This window comes from Podarcis filfolensis, assembly GCF_964270895.1.
Source record: "Podarcis filfolensis genome assembly, chromosome: 6".
NCBI lineage: Eukaryota > Metazoa > Chordata > Lepidosauria > Squamata > Lacertidae > Podarcis > Podarcis filfolensis.
Window position 1 is genome coordinate 28,982,457 of NC_139609.1, and position 26,782 is coordinate 29,009,238.

The window sequence follows — 26,782 nt, forward strand, 5'->3', positions numbered from 1 at the left end:
GCTTTTCCCTTTTGCGAAAGGGAACATGTAGGCTTTTATTTTAAATAACTGTACACCGCTTATAAATTTTTAGGCATTTCCGTCAGTGTTTACTGACAACAACAACAACAACAACCTACAAAGGAGAATCAGACACAGGTAATTCTTTTGTTTCAATTCACAAATATAAACGGGCTCTCCCAATCTCCACAAAATCCCCTGTTATCATTGGATCCTACTTAAATGGAACAATTTTCCGTTATCACAGTGCTTCAAGCCATCTCCATTTACTAACTTGCATTGTTTCTGCCTAAGGAAACAAAGAGTCTGCATGTGTGAATTACCCCCAACACTCAAGGCCATCTTCACGGGACATATTCATTCCAGAAAGTTAAAAAATATTAACAAGCCTTCAGTTCAAGTGCTTAAACTGCACTGATTTCAAAGGAATTTAAAATACACTTCTGTTGGCCAGAATTGAACCCGGCACATTTTAGCTTAAATCTCCTTCCCGAAGAAAGAATTAGTTGGGATATTAACTTCAAAATCAGTTCAATTGATTTAATGTTTTTTTATATAATTAATGGGCTGTATTTTTCAAAATAATATTCTGGAAGAATATGGTATATATTTAACTTTGGAACAAATCTTATTCATTGGCCAAATGTCAGTTTCCTTTCACCCTCTCACATTAAAGCAACTGGCAGACTGTGAAAATAGCAAATGAAGAATTTTGTTGTTCTTGTTATTTTAAGAATAATTGTTTGACTTGTTATAAAACTTTATTGGCTAGATCTTAGAGCTTTGTTGTTTTCCAGTCTACAGTGGACGCTTGGGTCGCAAACGTGATCCGTGCGGGATGCACGTTCGCCACCCACAGCAGCACATCTGCGCACTCGCAGGTTGCGGTTCAGCGCTTCTGCGCATGCGCAACCCCCGAAACCCAGAAGTAACCCATTCTGGTACTTCCTGGTTTCGGCGGGTCCGTAACCTGAAAAAACGCAACCTGAACCGTCTGTAACCCGAGGTATGACTGTATCTACTTTCAGGTCTATTGAAATAATTTATCTAACCGGAGAAAATATTGTTTATCACTTGTTAAAGTCTACAATCGCTCTTAACTTCATCCTCAAGAAACTGATAGATAAGAGCCATAAATCACCAATAGTGGGGGATTTATTACAAAATACAGAGAATTAGAATCCTATAGAATGGGATGCACTTCTGCTTATGCAAGTGCCGTCTCAAATTTTTGCTGACTTCTCCAGTCCCCTTTCTGCAGATTTCAGTGCCTCATAAAATCCTGTTTCAAGTAATACCCCAGAACCTGGAAGTGGCTTTTCAAGGACCAACAGAAGGAGTAGGGTAGCAAAAATCCCCCACAAACAAAACTTCAGATCCAAGCCAGGACCTCTCCGTGTATATATACAGACAAATAAACATAAAATTACCAAGTTGGTAATCACTGTTAACACAATAAAGAGGTCCTTACTCGGTCTAGCTCCAGTGTAAATTTCTGATCCCATGACTGATTGGAAATAGGCTTCCAGCTAGTTTGATCAACCACCGTATTGTCCAACTTCAAAACAGCACAGATTTCGTCTGTAAGAAAATTACACAAACTCAGCTTAGAACTTTAAGAGGATTTTCAAGAAGTAAAACAAGCAAAACATGCAAGGACTGGTTATATGTCTGGAATGGAAAAACAAATAGTACAAACATTATGAGCTGCAAGAATCTATGGCTACTGTTAAGTTTACGATTATTTTAAACGTCTTATGTTTAATGTCTTTGCTTCTTTTACCCTTGCTAAATAATGGTGAATGTTGACACACTCTCCCAGTTGAAACTCCCACCAGTTGAAGTTTCCCAATCCATTGTGAGTGGGGTTCAACCCTTCGCTGATAAAGGACTTGACACTGGTGACAGTATTCCCTGCTGCTGCTGCAGCCTCCCTCCATCCTTCCTCACCAATGTGCCTGGCAGTGGTGATGGAAGCTGGCACCAGGGCTCCTGCTTTGCTCTGGAATGCTTCAGCAGTGTCTTATGTGGCAGCATCCCTGAGAAATAGGTTCTCAGGATTCCCAAGCCAGTGTACTTTTCAACCTACTTAATATTTTTTAGCATTCGCGGTCCTATTCCAAAACAGGAAACTTGTTCAAGACCTCAGCCTGAATGATCTGATGTGCTTGAGTATACCCCTGTTAAGTAGTACTACTAATAACCCAATTTTACATGTATCTACTCTTACTAAAAGGCTTCATGAAAGTGTTTTCTGAAGATAAAAGCAAAGGTAAAATGTACTGAACTGGACAAATCATCAGCTTTCAGGAGGTTCCGACTACTCCCACTTTTACTTTTGCTTGTTCGGCTCATGAAAGATGATCTGGCTTCACTTGGACTCCATCCAGGTAGAGTAATGGATGTGGCTTTTGATCGACCGGGGACATTCTCCAAAATATCTTGGCAGCCCATGAGCCTAACTTCCAAAGTACCTAGAATGAGATCAGATTGCCTTGGCTCATATTCCTAGCAAAACACCAGCTTCAGCAAATACAAATAGCTCATGAATGGTAGCAGGACAGGTAACTCACAAACTTTCAGTCTTGTGGAGACAATCTAAAAGCACAAACAAGAGCTGCTTCACACAATGTCTATGAAAAATAAGCATACATATATATATGGGTGGCAGGGTACCCTGATCAAGTGTTTCCCTGGCACACCTTCACAAGTTTCACAGCACTAGCCATGCCTTTCGAAACATACATTTGTTTTCATATATCACCTTTCTCAATGTGAGGCCTTCTAGATGTTGCTGGATATAACTCCCATAAATCCTTGGTCAACGGGTTGATGGGAATTGCAGTCCAAAATTTCTAGAGGGCAACAGTTTGGGAAATGCTACCTTACACACTGGGGGATAGTCAACCGAGTGTTACTCAGAGTAGACCAACTGAAATAAATTAACAAGATTAAGCTAAACCCATTAATTTCAATAGGCCTACACTGAATAAAAATTAGCTAAATACCACCCATCATACTTTTAACACATATACAGTAAAAAGGAACATTAATTTTGTAAGAAAAATGCAAATCAACTTTTACCATTTCAACTTTGACTTACATGTGAACTTTCAATGTGCATTTATTTGGCAAGGGACAGATTGTGTGCGCAGGACTACGTATGTAACGAGCTAGTTCTGCTACAAGTTCAGTTTAAAAACTAAAGTCATTTTGGGAAACACAAGCTAACAGCTGTGCTCGTGCTTCTAATTTGGTTGTTTATTAAATAATTTAGTAAACAACATATTAGGAACAGAGTTTTTATTCAACACCTGCTTCAAGTTAGCAAATAAAATCTGCAGGGATGTATTTAAGATCTTCATTAAGCATACGAAATATCTTGGAATTTATTTTCTTTATGAAGTGCTGCAATTACAGACACGCACACAGGCTGTCAAGAGGAACTGTTGGACTATATAGTCTCAACTTCCATAACCCCTGTGCAGACGTTTATTCTTGTGGAATACTAACTCTTAAATTTCTTATATTTAATTACTTTAATCTAGAAAACCCATTAGCACAAGTAAATGGGAGATGCATTTTTATACATTGCTGCTATTTGCAATTCTCTCTTCACGTTATTAGCAAAGTCTTAATGCTTTGTAGAAATCTCCCTTTAGGAAAAACTTAATTTCCATCACAACTCAGTTGCATGTGATTATGACCATACTTCATCTCTACTGCCATGTCTGATGGTTGACCGGTGAGAGCCCACAACCCCCCACGTCACCTAAAAGTGTAACGCGAGGAATAATGGAGCAGATGTTCTCAAAGCATTTGGGGGTATTAAAAGCATCATATCAAGGGCTTCTAAATTCTGTGTTAGACTCTGCTAGTGGATAGTAGGACTTTGTGGGTCCCAGGAATTGGCTTGGGGGGTAGGGCGCTGAAATCCTTTGCCTGATCAGTTGTTGGGACAATGCTTGGCAATCCACAAGTCTCATGCAACATACTTCTGCTTGGACAACACAACTTCCCCCCTCTCTCCTGTGCCCCACCCCCACCCCCTCAAAATATGTCCCAGAGGAGAAGATTTTGGGGTTCCTGGGGAGAAAGGAGAAGTCCCGTTGTGCAAGCAGACCACTGCACACGCAGAGTTGGACACAACTCTAAAAGTCTCCAATATTAATTAATTTGCCAATTCCGATTACAAAAATCCTTTGGGTTTTGCTGTGCTAGAATAGCAAGACCCACCTCTTAAAAGCACCAACCACAAGAATCTTCTTAACCAACATAAATGCAAAGCCGCTGCTCAGAAGTTTGAGGTTAGTCAGCAACTGAAATACTCACAATTATGCAATTAGCGCAAACGGAAACAAAAACAAACAACATTTCCAGAAAAAAAGAACACCACAGCACAACAAACCTGTTAAAGCGGCTGGCTTGGATAGTGTACTATATTGATTCTGTGTAGAGATCATACTTTGACGTGGACTTAGTGTTGGTGACGAAACAAGTGAAAGTTCTTCTATAATAATACTGCTTTTGGGGTGGTTTTTAGGGAGTTCATTAAGTCTCTGTTCTAGTGAATACTTTAAGAGGTCCAACTTCTGGCTTGATTCATTAAATCTTGCTTGAGCCTTGTTCGTGAAAAAATAAGAAAAGAAATTCGCTAAGAAAATGATTGAAATAGAACTGTTTAAATTCAGATTTTATTTACTCTGTTAAAATTACCTCTGAGAGTGCTTTTCTGTCAGTAACTTTTCCAGATCCGAGCAACTTCATAACATTTTTTGCCCCTTCTGCTACTGCATATTCTATCCTAAAATGATGCCGCAGTTCCTCCATTCGGAGCTCAAGGGGGCTTATAACAGGCTTTGCTGCAGGTAAAAATACACACAGAGATATTTAGTATGCATTCAACTAGCTTTTTAATATGGTTATCTTAATACAAACAACTGCTAAACATTTTGACCACAGAAATAATTAAAAGTCCTAGCCTAGTTGGTGAAAGAAGTGAGATGTTAAGTTTAGGCTACAATTCTCAAAAACACATCATTTGCCAATGTGAAGACCTCAGGAATACCTGTGGTCCTGAGACCAAGTGGTTCTTTTGCATGCAACAACTGATAGCACTGCAGCATATTTTTTAGGGTAGCTGCATGGTGTCATGCGATTCCAACTCCTCATGAAGGCTGTTGAGACAATATCCACCTTGCTGGGTTATCTCCAAATCTGCACGTGGCTGGTTTGGTTAAACAACGCAGCTTCGTAGACCGTGCTTTGAAATTGGCTTGTTTTGAAAATGGCCAGAATTTGTGATAAATTCAAAATCCCTAGCTTGCACGCAAGGACAAGTCAAGATTAGGGGAATCTGAAACAAAACACTGCAAGGTCTTCTCCTGCCCATATAAGGAGAGAGGAGAGCAGGCAAGCCTGAGACTTCAGTCAGCCTCTTTCCAGCCTGTGAATGTAAGGCAAAACCATGGCTGAGTGTTATGTGCTAATGCAGCCATATAAGTTCTTATAGTTTATTTCCTTCTCAAACCTTTAGCTCACGCTCACAATTTTCTCAGCAAAAAGGGCAGGAGTTGCAACATTTCTATTGGTGCTACTGAACTGGAGTGCACAACTCATTTCACTCTGAGGGTCTTTCACATTTTTATTAAGTGAAGTGGGCCACATTGCTATTTTACTCAAATTGTTACAATCAACTCGGTTTGCTCTGCAGCCTATTCCATGAGCCCCCTTTCTATTTTCTATGCATGGTATCACCTTTCTCAACCACCATAGGTTTGCTAACTATCTCAACAGTTGCTCGCTCTCATGGTATCTCTCCACTACTTCTCTCTGTACTCCTTAGCACTCTTCTGTCTGTGGCCCAGCATGGATTTCTCTTGACTCCCATTTCCCCATCCACCCATCCATCCACCCACCCATCCACCCTCCTTTTCTTCTTTGAATTATATCCTCTGCCCTTTCATTTACATTTCCTCATGGAGAAAACACAAGACCCACACTCCCAGCAATTCACACACTGAGGGAGTCTTCAATTCTGTCTGGCTGCAGATGATGGGAAATCTGGTGCCCATATTCCATTACAAGCTTCTAGCACAAGATTTATGAAGGACACGGGCCATGCAGAAAGCCTTTACTAGTGCACCATGCATGCCTGGTCACATTTTAAATTAATTTACCATGTGCAATGACCCATTGTACAGCAGGCCAAAGGCACCACTCAGCCAGGCTATTAATGGCTAGCTTTCTAACCTTACATGTGAATGAGCCAGTACATCCGGGAAGGGCACTTAAAATGTGACTAGGCATTTGTGGAAAGCTTACAATTTAGGGCTTTCCATGTGGCAAGAGTCCTGTATAGATCAGGTCTTCTTCAGGGGAGAGATGAAACAATACAGATGTAGAGCAGCATGCACTATCCCACACCCACTTTTGATAGAGTTGGGCAAGCCAGAGAAGTTCCCACAAAGTGGGGCTGGATTGCCAACCATGGGGATTTAGAATTTTCCCCAGGGTTGAGGGGGAAGGCAAGATCCTATCCAAGATTCTATCAACAGTATAGAGAATGTTCTTCTCTTGAATGCTTCACCATTATCAAAAGCCAATTCGTTAGTCTGGACTGCCTGAAGTATCTGCATCCTTATAACTTCAATTTTTGTCTTGCTGTCTTGAAGCATCTGTTGAGCTGTTGCAAGAAGCTTTCTATCCTAAAAAGAAAATAAAGATGCTCTTAAAATATGAATTATGGAGGGACATCCAAGTAACAGCAGCTTGTGTTGTCTTTTTTTGACAAATTCAAGGCGATTCAGAAATCATATAGTTTTGCGACTATTGTGTGATACATTTTGCTGTTTCCTTCCTCCATTGTATTTCCCCCTCAATTTATGTTTTATCCACTTGTCAGAACTTTGCATCAAATACTCTATTACTGCCGCTTTAAATTTCTTTCTTCCTGCTATATATTTTAACCTATCACAGACCCTTGCAGAAGATGGCAGAGTATTAAAAATAAAGTTTTAATAGGAAAGTAGATCCCAGCAACCCAAGAGACTTGAGTGGAAGCTTTCAACATGCAGAACTGCTGTACTGTGGAACAATTCAAAGTTCACACAGAAAGCAAAACTAAAATGTTGCACTACTGTACTCTGCAGCACATTGCTTATCATCAAAGGGCTCCTGTACTGATTGTATTGTCACGTGGACCATATAAACCTATGACTGGAATTTCTGCAAGCCCTTGAAATTGTTATCGGCAGGCACTGATCCCCAAAGTTAAGGACTTGCACCATAATGTCATTTGCATTTGTTTGCCAGTAGAGAATGTGGAAGATGTTTCTTCAAACAAAATATATGACAAAACTATCCACACACTTACTGGTAGAGCTTGTAATGGAAAACAAGGCTTTTAAATATTTGAAGTAATGGAAAGGAGCTTGGAAGAAACAGCTTCCCTCCATGTTAGAAGTGCTGTAATAAGATTAACAGCGTAATTTAACATGTATAACTGAAACAGTGCTTGGAAAGCTACAAATTGAGTTTCAAAAAGGTCAGGGAGCCATCAGGAAGCAATTCAAACTGCCAACTCTCAGTCTCTGCAATCCATTCAGATCACTTATAGTAATCTGCATTTCTTTTGTTCTTTCACCACATGCCAACATCCTGGTTCCAAGTTAGGGTTGCTGATGAGCACTATTCCTGAGCTTGGGACAGATGTAGCACTTCCAAAGTGTAAGAATGGGAAGGGCGAAGGCTGGTTTTTTTAAAATAAAAAGCTACAGCATAATCCGAGAAGATGTTCAGTTGGTACATCTTTTCAAAAGAAGCAGGTACTCAACCAGCGAACAAAAGATTCCTGCCTTGCTTGGCAACAAAATGCGTTTAGAAACTTTGTTTTAATGCAGCATATGATGGATTTTCCTACAAGGCATTTTGCCACACTACCCATATCAGGTAGTGATATAGTATCAGGTTTTCAGAATGTGGCAAACTCCCCAACATTTTTTGTTTTTCAAATAATGTGATGCACGTATGATAGCCTATTGGGATCAAACATGAATTACTTCTAAATGACCACACCACTCTTTATGGAAGTATGCACTTCTTTAACACTGTCTGGTTTACCCAAGATTAATAATAATAATAATAATAATAATAATAATAATAATAATAATTTATTATTTCTACCCTGCCCATCTGGCTGAATTTCCCCAGCCACTCTGGGCGGCTTCCTCAACTGGAAAAAAAAAGTCATTTGCACGCAAACTGGAAAGATGGTAAATTTAGCTGGCTTTTCATAAGTCTTACCTTTGATGAACCATTTGAATACATGTGGATCATATTCTCTGCACCTTGTTTTACTTTCAATTCTATATCCAACTGTTTTTTTAAGGCCATCAGCCGGTTGTTGGTTGGAAAACGAGGGTCACTGTTCGGTGTATCTGGAGTTCTGGGGCAATCTGTGTATTACATATAATCAAGCCAAACAACAATTATTTTAAACGGATCTATGCTAGATTAAAATAGCAAAATGTCAAAGTATTAAGATTAATATAAAATTATTTCAGTTAGCCAAATTATTTTAGTAAGCATACAGTACTTCTACTAAGAAATCTTTTATATCTTTGCCCAAGATTACACCTGATATCTACCATGCTTTCTATTGTAGTAACTTTTCAGTATTTTGCACAAACTGGTGTCCATGTCAAAGTGAGGTGATGGTTTCTCACTGAGGCACAGACTATCATGTTTCCTATCTTGTCTTGGGTGACTGGTACATAGCTTTTCCACTCCAACTGAGAACTGATAATCTAAGAAAACAGTTCTTAGACAAAATTAAACCATTCACTAATAATAATTCTAAGAGATCTTATCAAATATAATATTTCACAACATATTTCAAATATAATGGAAAAGCATTTCCAGTAAAAGCTGAAAATAAGGTCAACTGCAATAAATAATGGCTCAGTTCCAGAATTCTGCTCATGAAACTCTCCCATCGAAAATCCCCCGTGCTTTGGGGGGCTGTGGGAATCTGTAGAACCACTACTGTAGAACCACTGGCATAGTGACTACCCTTCCCCTCTTGCCCTGCCAGACTTCTAGCCATGGAAGCATCTGCTGAATCCAAAACACTTTCATTAACAAAAATATCCCTTCTATTTGTGTATCCAATCCTCTCCCCCCCTCTCTTTACAGGATGTTGATTCGGTTAATCTCCTTTACGTTCCACATACATACATTGGGTAAGCACAAGTTACTATTTGTTGTAGGTTACAGTGCCTAACGCTTAAGTAATTCATTTCTTATGCCAAGAACACTAGAGCTAGCATAAGAAAAAAAGTAGTGCCTGTATTGTTTAAGTGACTGTTGGTGAAAAGGAACAAATGGTTGACATAAGCGAGCCTGAATGTCTAATTTAAACACTTTTTTTTTTTGGTTAGTAGTAACTGCCACAGAAATTACTATAAAGTAATCAAAAAGCAGAACTAGTTGTGGCTTTTATAGTTATAAAACTATCCATGGATTGCATCAACAAACTGTCTAGTTGCTTTACAATAATTTTGGTGCCAGTGACAATTTGATTAATCTTATGTTTACTGATTATGTATTATATACTGAACATTAACTAGTTTCCCATTCCAACAAGAACTGTGTCCATCATTATGTCCACTACAGGGAACACCTTGAAAAAACTTCCACACATCTAGAGATACTAATGAAGGAATGCTGTGGCCAGGGAAAAAGTGTTTTGAAATTATTCTCTTGGCTCACTTTCCCTCAACTTTACCACTTTAAATTCAGAGTGAAAAAGAGAACTATTTCCCAAACATTGATGTCTCTAAGTCCCACTGAAATGAATGGACTTAGTCATTAACATACATACATTTATTTCAATGAGGTATACAGAATATGACTTAGATACAATCCATTAGCCCATGTTGTTTTGATCTCACATTTGCTATGCAGTATCTCCTTTTACCATTCCTTCCCAAAAATTTTGTTCTTCAACATTTTCTCCAGTTATTCCTTTCCATTTCTCATTGTATGCATACACGTGTACACAGACAAGCAAATATCCAGAGATATAAATAAAACACAAAATATGAGATAGGTGACAAAAAATGAAGCACCTTTTTCTCTCAGACGCACACTACTGCTATATTTTCTCCACTGATTCTCAGAAGCATGAAAGAAATACAAATATTTCTTGGAAAACATGTCTGCATGTGCTTGATATTGGACATAGAACTAAACAACAACAACATAGGTTCCAACAAATAATGGCCAGATATCTGGTTACAACCACACTATTTATTGTACTTTGTGTTTTTCAACTGTTCTTTTCAGAAATATACACTTACAATATATGAAAAACACTTTTTCTGTCCAACTGAATAATCCAAATTCACATAAAACAGAGAGCTGACTAAAGTGTTGGGCAATGCTAACATGGAAAGAACATTTATTTCATGTTGTTGAATTTCAATCTCCACAGAAAACTTGTTGAACCTAATGGCCGATTCAACACTGCCACTTTTGAGCAAACTACCTCATGACTGAGACTTAACTGCCAATCCTTCCTCTAATCTTCCTCTTCAAATAGCTGCTGAAATAGGTTCCTAGAAAATTAGGACAGGATTGTAACCAAGGTAAAACTCTTCAAACATGACTGTATGCTTTGACAAGCATTTCCGATATGGATTATATACAGAAGCTTACTAACAAAATGAATTAGTTGCAGCAAATATTACATTCTCTAACAGGAGTGCTCATTAAAGGCGGAAGCCTAATGCTATGATTCAAAGTGCTACAAAGTTAGCAAATGATAAAAACATTAGTTTTTCAAATTGTTAGTTATAGTTGAGAAACCAAAATATAACACGTTTTTAGATTTCCTCATCTTCTAGCACTCTCCAAAAGAACAATAGTTTCCTAACGTCCTTATCAATGCACTTCAGTAATTACCAATATAAAGATATATATTTTAGCAATCTGTGTGGCTTGAAGGGGACACTTGGTTGCAATCCTAACCAGGTCTACTGAATGGCAAACTTGATAGCAGACTTCATGTGCGTACCAACCAAGAAAAAACCCTCAAATGGTCCAAGACCTGCCACTGGGTTGATTGTGAGTTCATAAACTAAACATACGAACCGTCACTAGCTGATGCAGTGTTTGTACGCGAAGAAAACAGCAGCATTCTTAAAAGGTGATGGCAGAACCGTCCCTAGATCATTATGTTGTGAACAAAGAGCTGGCTCTGACACAAAGGAAACAGAGCCTACAGAGGTGGATGGGGTGAAGTGGGATGACCTGGTTGCCTGGGAAACAGACAACCATCCTCTCATCTCTGCTGAGGCAAGGAGGAATGGAGAGGTTCCATGCCCAGGACACCCAGCTCACAACACAGCTGCTGGGATTGAGGAAGCACCAAGTAGCCTCACTGTCATTGTGCTGGGGACACATTCTCACGCTCCCAAGAGAGCAGAGCTGCTTGCACGTCCTAGAACAAAAATGGGGAGCATGTACAAGCCAGAAGCCTGGAAGGGCCAGGCCTAGGTTTCGCTAGCTGCTCTGCCCAAGAACAATGGAGAACCAGGGATGATAAAGAATAAGACAATGAAAGCAGGGAGTAAGAACTAACCCCCACATGGCCATGAGGAGGAGGAGGAGAAGAAATTTATTTATACCCCGCCTTTTTCCCTGCTGCATCTGCACAAAATAGCAACACTACAAAGCCGAGCTTTCAGTCTATGCAAAACCACATTGTTCTTTACTGAGATTGTTCTTCCCTGAGTGACACTGTGCTTAGACCCATAGTTAATCTCTGCTTGATTTTGCTCAAAACACCTGTAAAATGAGTGACTAGTAGGAGCATGAGCAGTATCTTCCCGTGAAAATTAAGCTGCAGGATGCTATCTGTATTACTTTAGCAGTAATATATTTTCTCAGATTTTTTTAAAGTTTATTTTTAATATAATATGCTTGTTTGAACTTTAGCATCTTTCAGCCAACTAAGAAGATTTATTTTTTCTTTCTATGCAGCCAAAGGGCTACACATGCAAGACTAAGACTTCATTTCTATGAAAAATTGCTAGGGAGTGAAAGATTTATTTATTACATTTATATAACACCTCTTATCTTCCACGGATCTCAAGGTGGTGTACACGGTTCTCCTTCTCCCCATTTCATTCTCACAACAACCCTGTGAAGTAGGATAGGCTAAGAGATGGTAACTGGCCCAAGGTCACCCAGTGAGCTTCTTGGCTGAGAGGGGATTCGAACCCTGCTCTCCCAGGGCCTAGTCCAACACTCTAACCATTACGCCACAATGGCTCTCTGAAGTTCAATCCAAGCACTCCTTTTCACCTACTAAGCTGTAGAAGAAAACTGGAATTAGCACAAGAGGAATTTTCCTTACTTGTTTCACCTAAAGTTTCACTGGAATTCCACAGTCTGCGCAGTGTCACAAGAAGCATATTTTCTATGATTTGCGGCTACAAATTACTTCATTTCCATATTACTATGCAACATCTTAGAGGAATAAGATGCAGAAGCAATATAATTATGTGCAATGGACTAAGTGAGATTCCTAATGCTGCTTTCCTATGTTAAACAAAAGTGGGGATGGCTGCTCTTTATGCGCATGTATCTGCAGGTAGAACTTTGTGAATTCTGATATAACTCTCACTATTTAAAAAGCAGACCAAAAGTATGTGAAGGATGGCATCACAAAATTAACTGCTAACTCTTCTAGGTTAAATGTTGAGGATGATTTTAAGTACCTCCATTAAAAAAGACCCCACTCACTTACCTGTAACATCTTCAGGTTCTGTTACAACAATATGAGCATTTAATTCCTGTAATTTATGATGCAATTCTTCTAGTTTCTTGTTTGATTTTTTCAAAATATTGTCTACATAAGCCAGGTTTTTTTTATCTGTAGTGACCTTCCTGAGGTTTTCTGCTCCTTCTTTGATTTTAAGTTCCTTCCTTATTTCCCGTTTTATTTGGTCCTTTACTTCATCCAACTTCTGCTGTACCATCGTGTCCAAATAGTCCACTTTTTGTCCAATGCTCACGCTCTCAGAGACAAGAATACTTCGCACATCTCCCTACAGGAAGAATAAAAAGCACAGGAGTTAATTAATGACGTTGCCCACAATACTCTGTAAAACTAATACTCATTTTAAGAGGCCTTTTACTAACCACTTGTTTGAAAATGTGCTACAGGGGCAATGATAATGTTATATGTTGACTGACAACACTTAAAAGTAACAGGTTTAAGTTTCACAACACCTTTCATGTGCCTAATTGTAACAGAAGTCATTTAAGTTCCACTGGATTTGCAAAACATTCAGACTCTGTTCAGATATGCTTGAAAACGAATAGTCTAACACAGCAATCCTAGGCGTGTCTCAGAAGTCTCACTGAGTTCAAATAGACGTCCTCCCAGTTAATTACGCACAAAGATTGCCACTTTATACTTGTAGATTTCACTGTTTCGAAGGTGAATTTAGACAATTATTAATCCAAGTAACAATGATGTATTTATGCATATTTAGCAAATATGTCCCATTAAGAAACAAAGATTAAAAAACATTATTTTCACAGAACTGAATCTGGAATACAGAGGCAGGTATGTATGAGGTTTGTCTCTGGTTATCCCATCAAAACCACAAGGTATTTTAGTCACCATGCTATAATATAATCGTACGCCTTCACCACCCTGAGACGTTTAACTATTAATTGGGGTTTTTTTGCAGGTACCCCATATATGTATCTCAGAAATGGCATAATCACATTATCACTAGGATGACAGAAAATGAGAGAGAGTCCCCTATTTTTCCAAAGACTCCTTCCTTCTTTCAACTTGCTTCAACCACTCTCTGAACACAGAGCACAAATTAGGTTTGAGAAGTGCTGAGGTGTTAGTCCAGTATTACTAAATGTGTAAACAAGTCCTTAGATTAATGCTGCCATCTTTTCAGATGCTACATGCACAGAACCTAGGCATTTAATAAGTGCTTTCCTGCAGAAATGCTTCATACATACACAATCAGCCATTAAACAAAAAGCTAGAGTCCAAAGCCCAGTTAAGTAAATATAAAGTCATACTGTTAGTAAATACGAGAGTCTAATTAGATAAAGATGATCACATACAATCTTGTACTATTCTAGGTTTTACACTGCAGAACCTACAAAGCAACTGCTTCCATCAGTTACTAGGAAAGTGTTGATGCACATTTCATTTGGAGAGGTGTAACCAATCCAAACTTTGAATGCTTGTCACATTCTGAATGCTGGCTATTATAAATTAGTAATACACATTTCATCACGACAAGAGGGTTAAAAGAAATCTCATATTTCCAAAGATTTGGGCGCAGGGGAGTGGGGGCAATGAAATGTTTAGGAGCTCAGTCAATAGTGGAATTTTAAAAATGTTCTTAATTTGTCAATTACTTACACAGCAACTGCCTTCTATATCATTTTGAAAAAAATCTAAATTAAAAAAATGTTTGTTAGAGTAAAAATGTTTTTCTTAATATAAAATCCAAGATGAACTAACTTGGGGCAGGGGGACCCTGAATATATTCAGGCAAGTTAATGTAATATTTCAAAGATTAAACACATGCTAACTGTATGTCTTGCACAACAATCATAATGTTAACTAGCACAGTGTTACCAAATGATTGAGTGGTTCAGCAGCAAATCATACAAGTATATGTAGTATTCAGAATGCTTATTCTAAATGCCCTTGTTTGGTGAAAAATTACTCAAATTAAACTATGTTTGCGAGAAATTTCTCCTCTTCACCAAATAACCACCCAATTTCACCCACAGATGTTCCCTCCTTCCCTCAGTATAGTTCATAGATATTGCAGGAAGCCACAAACAGCCAATTTTGGTGATATATTTTGGCAACATAATATATTGGCTCATTTATTTTTAAAAAAAGTTATCTGTCTCCACAGGTTCAGGTATCCAACAATGTTCTCAAAGAATATCAACTATTATTTTTCTTTCTGCACAAAAAAATGCTAAAAGTCTGATATAATTAGTCAACCTAAGACTTACACAATCCATTACAAGCCTAGAGTTCTCATGGTCAACTACCCTGGAGAAAGCTGCAAGAATGCAACATTATATTTATTCCCCATGTCTCTTCTAAAGCAGCACAGTTGGTTAACATACAGAACATGAATGTTTGGTGCAGTACTATATATAGCAAGAGCCATAAAATTCTCAAGGTTCAAAAGGCAACTGTAAGTAAATATAGAAAAGATTACCTTAGCAGTAATCTCACATCCATTATTCTGACCACAGAACCCAAACAGTGACTTGAGCTTCCAAATGTAAAAGCAAACTGGTTTATAACTGCTTCTGAATGTTATGTGTTCACTCTAGTGACTTATCTTGACCGCAGTGGCACTCTAAACTCTGCTTTCTGCAAGGAGGTGGACATCACATTTGTTCATACACTGCTACAATGACATGAGAGCAAGATAGACTAGCCTCTTGGCTGGGCATCCTCTTTCTCTTTTCCCTCCTGCCCCAAAACTCGAGCAGCAAAATCATTTGCAAAGTACAGTGTCCTCAAGATACAGAGTAATGGCCATAATTGTGATTTGGCAGTTAGATGGCATGTGCTAGTAGCCATCATATTTTACCTATCACTTTACAGTGGTACCTCGGGTTACAGACGCTTCAGGTTACAGACTCCGCTAACCCAGAAATAGTACCTCGGGTTAAGAACTTTGCTTCAGGATGAGAACAGAAATCGTGCAGTGGTGGCAGCAGGTGGCCCCATTAGCTAAAGTGGTACCTCAGGTTAAGAACAGTTTCAGGTTAAGAATGGACATCCAGAATGAATTAAGTTCTTAACCCAAGGTACCACTGTATTTATCTTTGTTCAGGTAGGATTTTATACTATTGTCTGAAATGGCTATTAAATTCAGAAGAAACTATGCTGCATATATTCAGAAAGTAAAGCTAAACATTTAGCAATCTGCTAGAGATCTAGTATTCTGTAGTCCTTCCAAATATTTTATACCTTTCTTATAAGAAGTGTTGGAAGATATCTGCAAACTCAAGATCCTCTATCAGTTCCCCCCGCCCCCGCCCCCTGAACCACATACATGAGCCATTTACCAGCAGAATGTGTTAGCTTATATAGAGTGCAAAATGAACAGGAGCAGGGAGATCAAAGTCTGTTGTACTTCCTAGGATGAAGACAGACTACCATGGAATTGAAAGCATCAGGATTCCAAAACTGCAGCACTAAATTGAACCAACCTTCATTTAAAATGAGAATCTCAAATTTCCACCTGCTAGCAAGACTACATAAACCCTGCAGTCCTAAAATGATCCTACAGAATGCAGCAGAGTGACTGCTTTGATAACTATTCTATCTGCACTGTTTATCTAATTTATTCATTGCAGGGAACAGCCTAGCAGAGAAACGATATGCATTATGACATCCACTGTGCAAAATGGGAACCGTGAAAATTTCAAATTCAGACAAATACTGTAAGTTATAAAAGCTATCCACATATGCTTAGATTTGCAGAATTCTGACTGCGTAAGCAGTTACCTTACTACAGAACCTAGAGCTTTAGGGATAAGAGCACTACATGACTAAGTCCATACATTCAGATGGGCTTTAGATTTACTTTTCTTGAAGAGGTGTTATCCCCTTGCCCACCACATTGAAAACTACTTTCAAAACTGACAAAAGTTGATGGAAGAGAGCCTCTTATTGGAAAACAAGTCATAATTTCCAGTACACTCGGGCAATCACATTGAATTTCCACAAGCATCTCTCTTGTGGAAGGTAGCCACATTATTTTCGGTGGAGTCTTTCTTTAGATGCTTTCTTGCAATGTTCATTTTTAAATGCTTAAAATGTTATTATTATGAAATTGCAAGCATATAAACATCATAACATAAAATCATATTTATATCCAAACTTACTTCAGGACTTTCACCACTTCTTCTCCCCTTGAAATTCCCTCTCCGCACTACAGTATTCTGTAGATCCTTACTGAAAGGATTCCACGTTGGTTTCTATTTACCCAATACTGTCAGAATCCTCAATCTGGGATTCACTTCTGAATTGCTCTTGTTCAGGAAGCTTTGCAAAATGGGAAACTGAACAATTTCAACCCAACCATTTGGTCGCCTTTAGATTTCATCATGCCTACAAAGTAGACCCAATGGGTCCAGTCCAAATATGACTAGATCATAGTTATAGTAATAAATTACACTTTAAACTAATCACAATTTGTCTACTGTAATCACAAACTTCACTTAGTTTAAATTCAGAAGAAGGTATATTCAACCTCCTCCTTTGGTGAATGCCAGAGGAAAACAGGGAGGACTACATAAGCCCAATGCTTGAGCAAGCTCATTTACATTGCACTTTGCCATGGTTAAGCATTATATTTACACTGGGCCACCATCCCTTGATTCTTGCTACAACATGCAAGAGATAGACATGAAAAAGTGAGGAATCATTCCAGCATATAGACTACATGCAACTGAAATATTTATCAGTGCTTAAATTTCTAATTCACAGTGATGCCCCTCTCTAATGTCCAAAAATGACCAGACAAAGACAAGGCAAATAATTTTGAAGTAAGGGTAAATGCCTATGCAGATCTCTTCTTATCTTGCATGTCATATACAGAAATCATCTTGTAACAGGAAAACCCCAGTGCACAAGTGAATCAGCAAATGTATATATGGGGCAAGTATTATTTACAATAGTGGTATGGCTAGTTAAGCAAGTTTGCATGACTCAGACTGATATTTATACCACTATATACAGGTACCAGATAAAAGTCGAAATAAAGAGAGCTCCAGCAGTTCAGCACTTGAGCTTAGTATCAGGATTGTAAAAGATGGCAAACATTATGGGGGAGTGTTAGCAGACCGGACCAGGTATATGTGCCCACACTTTGTGCAAGTCAAAGAAGGGATAGGTTGCCTCCAAATCAATACGATTTTTAAAAATTGTTTGCAGCCAATACACATTAGAATACAACACACAAAGACAAGACACCTCAAGAGTAAGTTAAACATTTTCAGGAATACAAATTGCCAGCATATAATATTGTTCCTCTTATCATTTTAAAATCCGCATGGCAGCCTAGCTCTCAACCCTCTTTAGGGTCAAAAAAGTAGGTGTGTAACTTTCTTGCTGTAGATAGCAAACTTGTCTTAGCCAGCAATCTAATGTTGAAATCATCTGACTGATCTTCCAGAAAATTATGAAATAAAAATGAACAACACCGATCAATCCTTGGGCAAGCACCATATTCCTGCTTGCAAGAAGTTCCGTATTTGGATGGTAATCTTCTCATACCTACTTGGGAAAAGGAAATGAGCCACGCCACCTGTGTAAGAAGCGCTGGAATTTCTTGATTACCAATTGTGGGGGTGGGTAGGTATGGAGAAAAGAACTCCTGAACTGCATCCTTTATGTACAACAGGTGGGGAATCTCTAGCTCCGTGACATCAGCTGGGAGGGCAGGGTTCAATTCTGCCTTGGCTGAGCACACCTGTTCCCAGCAGGAAACAGGTGATCACAGCTAAAACAAGATTTAAACCCCTGCTTGTCAGCTGGGAACAGGGGCACAGAGCCCAAGTTTTTATTTGCTTTTGTTTCTGCAGGCACTGCCTGAGAGAGACCTGTCCTGTGCACAGCTAAAAACTTAAAATCTAGGCTTCTTTCTCTCCTTCCCATTACTTGATGGGTATTTCTTTCTTTGTTACTATGTTCTGTATTTTTATTATAAACTGTCCTGTGATCCTCAAATGAAGGACAATATACATATTTAATAAACAAAATACAGTGGTACCTTGGAAGTTGAACGGAATCTGTTCCAGAAGTCCGTTCGACTTCCAAAATGTTTGGAAACCAAGGCGTGGCTTCTGATTGGCTGCAGGAAGCTCCTGTAGCCAATCAGAAGCCTTGGAAGCCCCGCTGGATGTTCGGGTTCCAAAGAACGTTTGCAAACTGGAACACTCACTTCTGGGTTTGCGGCATTCTGGAGGCAAAACTTTCGACTCGTAAGGCGTTCACGAACCAAAGTACGACTGTATTACATAGTGAAGTCAAACCTTGTTGTGCACCCTTAGGTGTAAATAATGAATCTAAGAGCCCATGAGTCCAGTTTGAATATTAGCATCAGTATTAGAGTACTGCACAAGAAACAGCAGTTATCCACAGAAGTAACTGCCAGATTTTTCAAGAATCATTCATATTCAATGAGGTCAAAGGCAGTTGAGAGCTCAACAAATGCAACATACACCAATTCTGGTTGACGAGTAGCATACTTTCAAATAATAATACTTTGCTTCTTAGTAAGGCATTTCATTTCTGCTTTGTTAACAAGCGGTCAATTTGGTAGTATCTCAGAAGTTGTCCTAATTACTTCATGAATCAAAACTGGTGCTGTTTGGGCCTCTTGTAGATTGTCATTACTTTAAAAAATTTGAGACCCATTTCAACGCTGGACAACCCACAACTGGTTTCATTTGCCTAAGTCACAAGATCATCACAATATCTAAAAAGCATTTTTTGTTTTTAATTAACCTCAACCTGCCCAAAACTTTGGCAGAATTTCCATTTTCCCCATTCTTAAATGGTTCACACACTCACTTCACTAGACCAAACAACTCTTATTTTGCTTATCTGATTTATTTTACTTTAAAGTTCTAGCTGGTTTTACTAGGGACTACTTACATCTCCTATCCTCTACAACCTGCGGCCTACAGGCCATACTTGGCCTGTCAGATTTGGCTTGGAAAGGTAGTTTTATTCCTAAACCACACCCACCAGCCTCACAACTGACATGACAGGGGGTGTTAGGTGCGGGGCAGATAACTAGTGTGCCTATACACACTTAGGAACCATAAAGTGTCCTCCTGGTTGCATGTTGGCAATGGAAAGCAGTCTTTTACTCTATCACCCAACTACCATAGAATTGCATTAACAATTCTGTAGATTAAACACAAATTGTGTTTTAAAGGATAACAGATCTTCATGGGAGTAAGATACAAAATAATCAATACATATAAAAACCATGGATTTAATTTTTGTATAAAGCAAGGTTAGGGAACTTCTGGCCAATGTCTGTGGGCTCTCTACCAACCCTAAGGATGTTCCTCAAAGACCCTCACTAGTCCTAATTGATTGCTTTTGCCTGACTGGAATGTGTCCTCCTTCCAAGGTAATGCCACTTGCTTGCCTGAATGCAGAAAGGATGAGATCTACTGTTCTACTCACTTTTTTCTCTGCCTGCCTGATAGGTTGACAAGAAAGTTGACCATAAGGAAATGTGGACTACCCTTTGCCTGAAAAATGTTTCCAACCCCTGGTATATAAGATTGCAGGCTAAGAGTTCTATTACAGATAGCTGTATAGAGTGCTTTTCAATTCGGAGATCCAATTAATGAGAGCTATTAAAAGGTGGTAACCTAATTAGGCTTTCAGAAGATTGACAGTACCTGCCAGACAGTACTGACCAATCATAGGAAATTATTTATTTACTTCCCTAATGAGGCCTTCCGGAATCCACACAGTAAATGCTTCCTGAGAAACTTTCCCTATTAGTGCTCATTCACAATCTTTGGGCTTAAAATAGCTCAGCAACTTATTCTTGACTTAAAATACTCAGCATCAGAAATGAATTCAGTAGATTAAATTCTAGCATTAAGATCAGAAGATGAGTAAAGCTAATACCATTTTTCCAACTGCTGTAAATTTCCAAAATAATAAAATTGGAAAGAATCACCATCTGAGGGCTAAAACTCACTCCACCAAACAAACAAACAAACTTTGCTATCAAAGAAAACACGTCTCCATTAAAGGAGATTACAGAGCTCTACATGGGCAGCAGTTCAAGAATGCTGCAGCAGTAGTCAGGCATATTTGACTTACACTTCTCTTACTTTTCCAGGGATGCTTCTAACTTTAGAACATATCCACAGTCAATGCAAGTTTTTAAAACATCAGTTTATTCTATAAATTGCTTCACATGAAATAAAATTAGTTGTGCAAGGGACTAAATCAAATATGTGTGCATTGTGCTCTCTGCAACCCTTCTATAATGTGCCTTATGTTCATTTTTGCTTTTCAGTTTGACTCACATTCATCTTGCTGCGTTTATGTTAACTGCCAGAAGCAATTCATTTAAAAAATAAATAAAACTTCAACGTTTAACTTGCTTTCAGGTGGGGTGACCGATCGTCTCTCTCATGATTTCTGTTGCCTTTTTTAAGAAATAAAAGAGTACTCTCCATTGTTTCCACTGTGATATGTGTTAGATCAGTAGTCTTCAATATTTTCAGACCTATGAGTCACTTATAATCAAACATGAAATATTGAATCCAGTTTCAGGGCTAGTTCAAACATAATGATCTCAGGCAGTCTCTTCTCCCCAGTCTTTCATTTTGCAATTCAGTATTTTCAAGATTTATTAAACCAGAATTTCCATCTTCATCTGAACTGGGAAACTATAGTTTAATCTCATACTTTAAGCCATCAAACCACAGTTTAGCAGTTTGGATGCAACAAGAAAGCTTAGTTTAATAAACCCCAAGAGTATTCTGATATGATGGAGAAAGTAGAAGAGAAGGGGAGGTGGGGAAGCTGTCTATGGCTCAACAACCATTGTTGGACCAAGTGTGTGCAGAGCAACTGCAACTGCAACTGCATGTTGGGCTGGGTTGCCATCAGTATGCCGATGACACGCAACTCTATCTGTTCATGGATGGCCATCCTGACTCGGCCCCAGACACACTGACCAGATGTCTGGAAGCTGTGGCTGGATGGTTACGTGGGAGCCGGTTGAAGTTAAATCCTTCGAAGACAGAGGTCCTCTGGCTGGGACGGGACGATATGGGATTGAGGGGGCAACTCCCATCTCTTGCGGGGGTGCAATTAGTGCCAGCACCGTCCGTTAAGAGTTTGGGTGTAATCTTCGATACCTCCCTCTCTATGGAAGCGCAGATTACAGCTATAGCAAAAGCGGCATCTTTTCGTCTCCGCCAAGCTAAGCAGTTGGCTCCTTATCTCTCTCGCCCTGACCTAGCCACTGTGATCCACACGACAGTCACCTCCAGACTGGATTATTGTAACTCGCTCTACGTGGGGCTGCCCTTGAGACTGACCCAGAAACTCCAGCGGGTGCAGAATGCTGCGGCGAGACTCCTTATGGGGTCCTCGCTGTGAGATCACATTCATCCGGTACTATACCAGCTGCACTGGCTCCCGGTGGAGTACAGGATCAGGTTTAAGGTGCTGGTTTTAACCTTTAAAGCCCTATACGGCCTAGGATCCTCGTACCTACAGGACCGCCTCTCCTGGTATGCCCCACAGAGGAACATACGGCCTGCAAATAAAAACATCCTAAAGGTCCCAGGCCACAGAGAGGTTAGGCTGGCCTCAACTAGAGCCAGGGCTTTCTCGGCTGCGGCTCCAATCTGGTGGAACGCTCTGTCACAAGAGACTAGGGCCCTGCGGGACCTGACATCTTTCCGCAGGGCCTGCAAGACAGAGTTGTTCCACCAGGCCTTTGGTTGGGGCGCAGCCTGACTCCCTCCTCTGGCAATCTGCACAGAATTTTGCTTAACGGTTGCCATCAATTTGATTTTAATTAATTTTTATAATGAAATGTTTTTAGAATGTTGGGATTATTTGATTGTTTGATTATTTGATTGTTGTTAGCCGCCCTGAGCCCGGCTTCGGCTGGGGAGGGAGGAATATAAATAAAAATTATTATTATTATTATTATTTTCTCTCAAAACTGTAATACACTCTAACGCAGGGCTGGGGCATCTTTTCAGTAGAAAGGCTACATTCCATTATGGAAAACCTTTCAGAGACTGAATTCCCAATGTGTGGAAGGTGGGGCCAGGGGAAACAGTGGATGGAACAATGGCTGAAGCTCTTTCTTTTGTACAGTAGGCCACATTCTAGCCACACAAATGCCCAAGGTTTCTACACCTACACCTATATTGCCATCTTCCATTCACACAGGCAAGAACATTATCACAGTTCAAGGATATATTCCATCTGGGCAAAAGCTCTTCAGAGGCCTCAGAACAGGACTGGTAAGAGGTGTGGCCTAGTGAAGAGGCATGAGCTGGGAGAATCCCAAGGAGCAGTGAGATAGGCCTGTACCGCTGCATTTCATTCAGGCTTGAGGCTCCCAAACCGTGCTCTAAAGTAGTATTTTTATTCTTGAACTGAATACTGTCCCAATTCAAAAATGCGTGAGACAACTTGGTATGTGTAGAACTTCTGAATCACATTCGTAAGGAAAAAAAGCCATGCTGCAACACCAAACAAAGTATCCACCCAAACTCAGGGAAACTTCAGAAATGACACTGAATGCGGAACAAGGAACTAATTTTGGAAGAACAAATTATGTTAGACAAAGTAGGAACAGGTAACCTACAGCTGGTGCCACTATCTAAATCTTGTCCAAAGTTCTAAGGGCTTTACTGTATTTTCAATCTCAAATTGCTTGACATCCAAGGAAGATCATGCACCTGAGATTTGTCCACCCACTTTACACTCCTACATGTAGCAAATATAATGATTATGCAAATCCTGCTCATCTCAGCTGACCAGGGTATAGTTGCCACATCGTCATTACTACCAAATACTCAAGTGTTGGTATTAAGTGATCAAAGTATCATACTGGCTCAACACATAGGCCTCTACAAATTTTTCATTCTATTTAATATAATGCAACCAGCACACAAACATAACATTATTTGCCCCTCACAGGGAATGCCATATGAAGTAACAGAAATTATATTTTTCTTATGTATTTCCTGATATCAAGACTGTCAGCTGTAGCCAGTCATAGGTGAAGGTCTAAGTTCAAACGTCCAACTCTTCCTCCTCTATATTGAGCTTTCCTTTCAACTGGGACAGATCCACTCAGATTGTCCTCTTATGCTGATTATGCAGCCATGAATGTTTCCTTTAACCAGGATAAAGTCTCTGAGACTTCCTGCTCTTAGGTTTGTAAGCCAGGTGCTCAAGAAATAAGATTAAAGTTCTTCATATTGCTGCAGCAATATGGCCTGGCTCAAGTGGTCCACAAATTTTGGCATTCTTTGGCCAACCCAAACATTTGTGGTTGCAAGAACCATGCTCCTCCTGTAATGGGTGGGGTCTTGCCCAGACGTCACACAACATAGCTCAAAGTCAAAAATAAACCCAATCTCCTCTCTGGAGCTCCAAGCTTGGAGCTGCGACTGGAGGTGAATGGGAGACAGCAAACTTCCACCCTGCTCCAGTTCTGAATGGACACAGGGAAGAGGTTGGAAGCTTGTTTTGACTCTGTGCTAGCCAAGCACCCAGAGCATACAGCCAGCACACAGCGAATACATCTTGACTTCTCCACTCCACCTTAGGAGCTGGATATTTAGAAGCACGAGTGCAAATTGTGGTTGGCACCAACTTTGGTTAGCAAAATGCTGGCATAGTCATAATCACAGCTATCTCTGAAATGGCTAGAGAACGATGAATGCCTGCACAAGCAGGTAAATAAATGAGGGAGAAACATTTAAGTCCACAGGCTGCTCCCAATCTCCTATCTGTAGTTAAGGAATACAGGTTGCATTACATCTGCTGTGACGCATATTCCCACTATTGTAAATATGCTTTCTGAATAATACCCACTTTCAAAAGATAACAAACATTTGTGACTTAATCAAATGCTGGAATTAAACAAAAGACATAAAATCACTAAATCAGGACCCGTACAATGTGGACTTCCATCCTATTTTGACAAATTTGTATTAGTATTAAACTGAAGGGTACAATCAGTGACCCATGCTCACAATTATAAAACTGCCATGATAGTGAGGGTCTCCCAAAGGAATAATAGATCCATTTTCTTGTCCACCAGCTCTCAGCTGAGCATGAATAATGCTAGTTCTCCCTAAACCTTTTACCACTTGTAGAGAGGTATACAACTTTTCTTATCTTCATGATTGGTGCTAAATTTTTAAAGAGAAAAGTTCCTTTTAAAAACAGAGTCAATTCAGGGAAAAATTCAGAAATCTTGTCAACATAAAAAAGTCTTCAAGAGACTCCTGAAAGCCCAAAGTGAGGATGCTTGCTGAATCTCAGCTGGAAAAGTGTTCTTCAGACGTCCAGTTTTGAGGTTAGCAATGTGTGGACCACAATGCCCAAGTTATCCTGGTCCAGGTACAGATGTAACTGCTGTACCAGACAAAGCAGGTAAAAAGCACTTCTAGCCACCAAGGTCACTTTGGCCTAATGACAAAGACATTTCCAGGAATACCTTCCCAAGCTACATTTCCCCAAGCAACCTCATCCAGAACAGAAACGGGTCCATAGATTGCACAGCCTCTCCTAATTAAAATGCTATGTAGAGGTACAGCTGTGTGTCATCAGCAAACCGATGGCACTTTGCTCCAAAACTCCTAATGACCACTCCCAGTGGCTTCATATAGATCAGGCATAGGTAAACTCTGGCCCTCCAGATGTTTGGGACTATAGTTCTCATCATCCCTGACCACTGGTCCTGTTAGCTTGGAATGATGGGAATTGTAGTCCCAAAACATCTGGAGGGCTGGAGTTTGCCTATGCCTGTTAAATAGCAGAACCACCTAGCACAGGTGCCAGGAAGTCAAAGAGCACTCCCCCGATACCATTTTGGGACTCCAATATCCATCCCATATAGTTGATATAGGAAGATACCATGGTCAGTGGTATCAAAATTTGCTGAGAAAGTAATTGTAACAGGGATGCACTCTTCCTGTCCCGATACAGGTCATCCATTAGGGCAATGAAAGCCGATTCAGCACTGAAACCAGGCCTAACCCCAGATTAAAGTGGAACACTTGAAATTGCTCTGCCACCACCCTCTCTACCATGTTCTCTTAGAATGGGGCATTGGTAAATGGCTGGTAGTTCTTACACACCATTGGGCCCAGGGTGGGTTTTTAAAGGTGCAGTCACATCACCAACTCTTTAAGAGCAGCTAGCACTTCCTCATCCACCCAGTAACAACCAGCTGGCTTTAGCCAGCCAAAAAGGGCAGGGGTCCAGAGGGCATGTAGTCAGACGCCTTGGGGCAAGTATCTTGTGAACATCATCAATTCACATCATAAGGAAATAACAAACGTCACATTGGATGCCTCAACTGGATTTGCTTTAACAGCAGCATCCATGTCACTACAAAGTCACGTCTCTCTCAATCAGTTATGGAAAACTATTTTAAAATCCTGGGAGCCGCTATCATATTTTTAGGAGCCTGTGTGACCATATGTATGAAGTTTTTTCAATCCTGCTCTTGGCTTTTTGCTGCTTCCCTTCTCTTTCTACCTTCTGTACACCAGCAAATTCTGGAAACAGAATGTGTAAAATACACAGTATGCTTCTTTTTGCAACACCATGTGTTATCAAGAAAATTGGCAGAAAATATTTTGACTTTTTCCATAGGAAAAACAAAAAAAGAAGACAAAAATATGAAAGCAATACAAAAAGCCTGTCATGAGGGTGGTATCAACATGCACTTTAACTCTTGGAATTAATAGCCAATGGCATTGCTTTGGAGAGGGGGGATTTAATATTATCAAGACTATTAAACCACAAGTACTATGTACCCTCATCTGTAGTAGTCAGGAATTCATGGCCTCCATGACAACTATGGGCCTATCTACATGCACACACTGCTGGACTGGACACACTGCTCGTGGGAGGCTTTGAGATAACTGTCCATAACAA

At 39.7% G+C, this 26,782-nt stretch overlaps 1 protein-coding gene across 4 annotated transcripts in view; it reads right to left on the bottom strand.

The window, feature by feature from the left end:
* The window catches only part of PKN2 (protein kinase N2), a 50,502-nt gene that overhangs the window by 16,095 nt on the left and 7,625 nt on the right, over positions 1-26,782 (bottom strand). For all 4 annotated transcript variants that reach the window (XM_083620607.1, XM_083620605.1, XM_083620608.1 and 1 more), the window contains exons 2-8: positions 12,815-13,115; positions 8,305-8,456; positions 6,590-6,707; positions 4,717-4,862; positions 4,409-4,622; positions 2,289-2,474; positions 1,472-1,581 (exon numbers count right to left, since the gene is read on the bottom strand). In XM_083620607.1, coding sequence (XP_083476733.1) covers positions 1,472-1,581; positions 2,289-2,474; positions 4,409-4,622; positions 4,717-4,862; positions 6,590-6,707; positions 8,305-8,456; positions 12,815-13,115 — 1,227 coding nt within the window. The remainder of the gene's footprint in view (positions 1-1,471; positions 1,582-2,288; positions 2,475-4,408; positions 4,623-4,716; positions 4,863-6,589; positions 6,708-8,304; positions 8,457-12,814; positions 13,116-26,782) is intronic.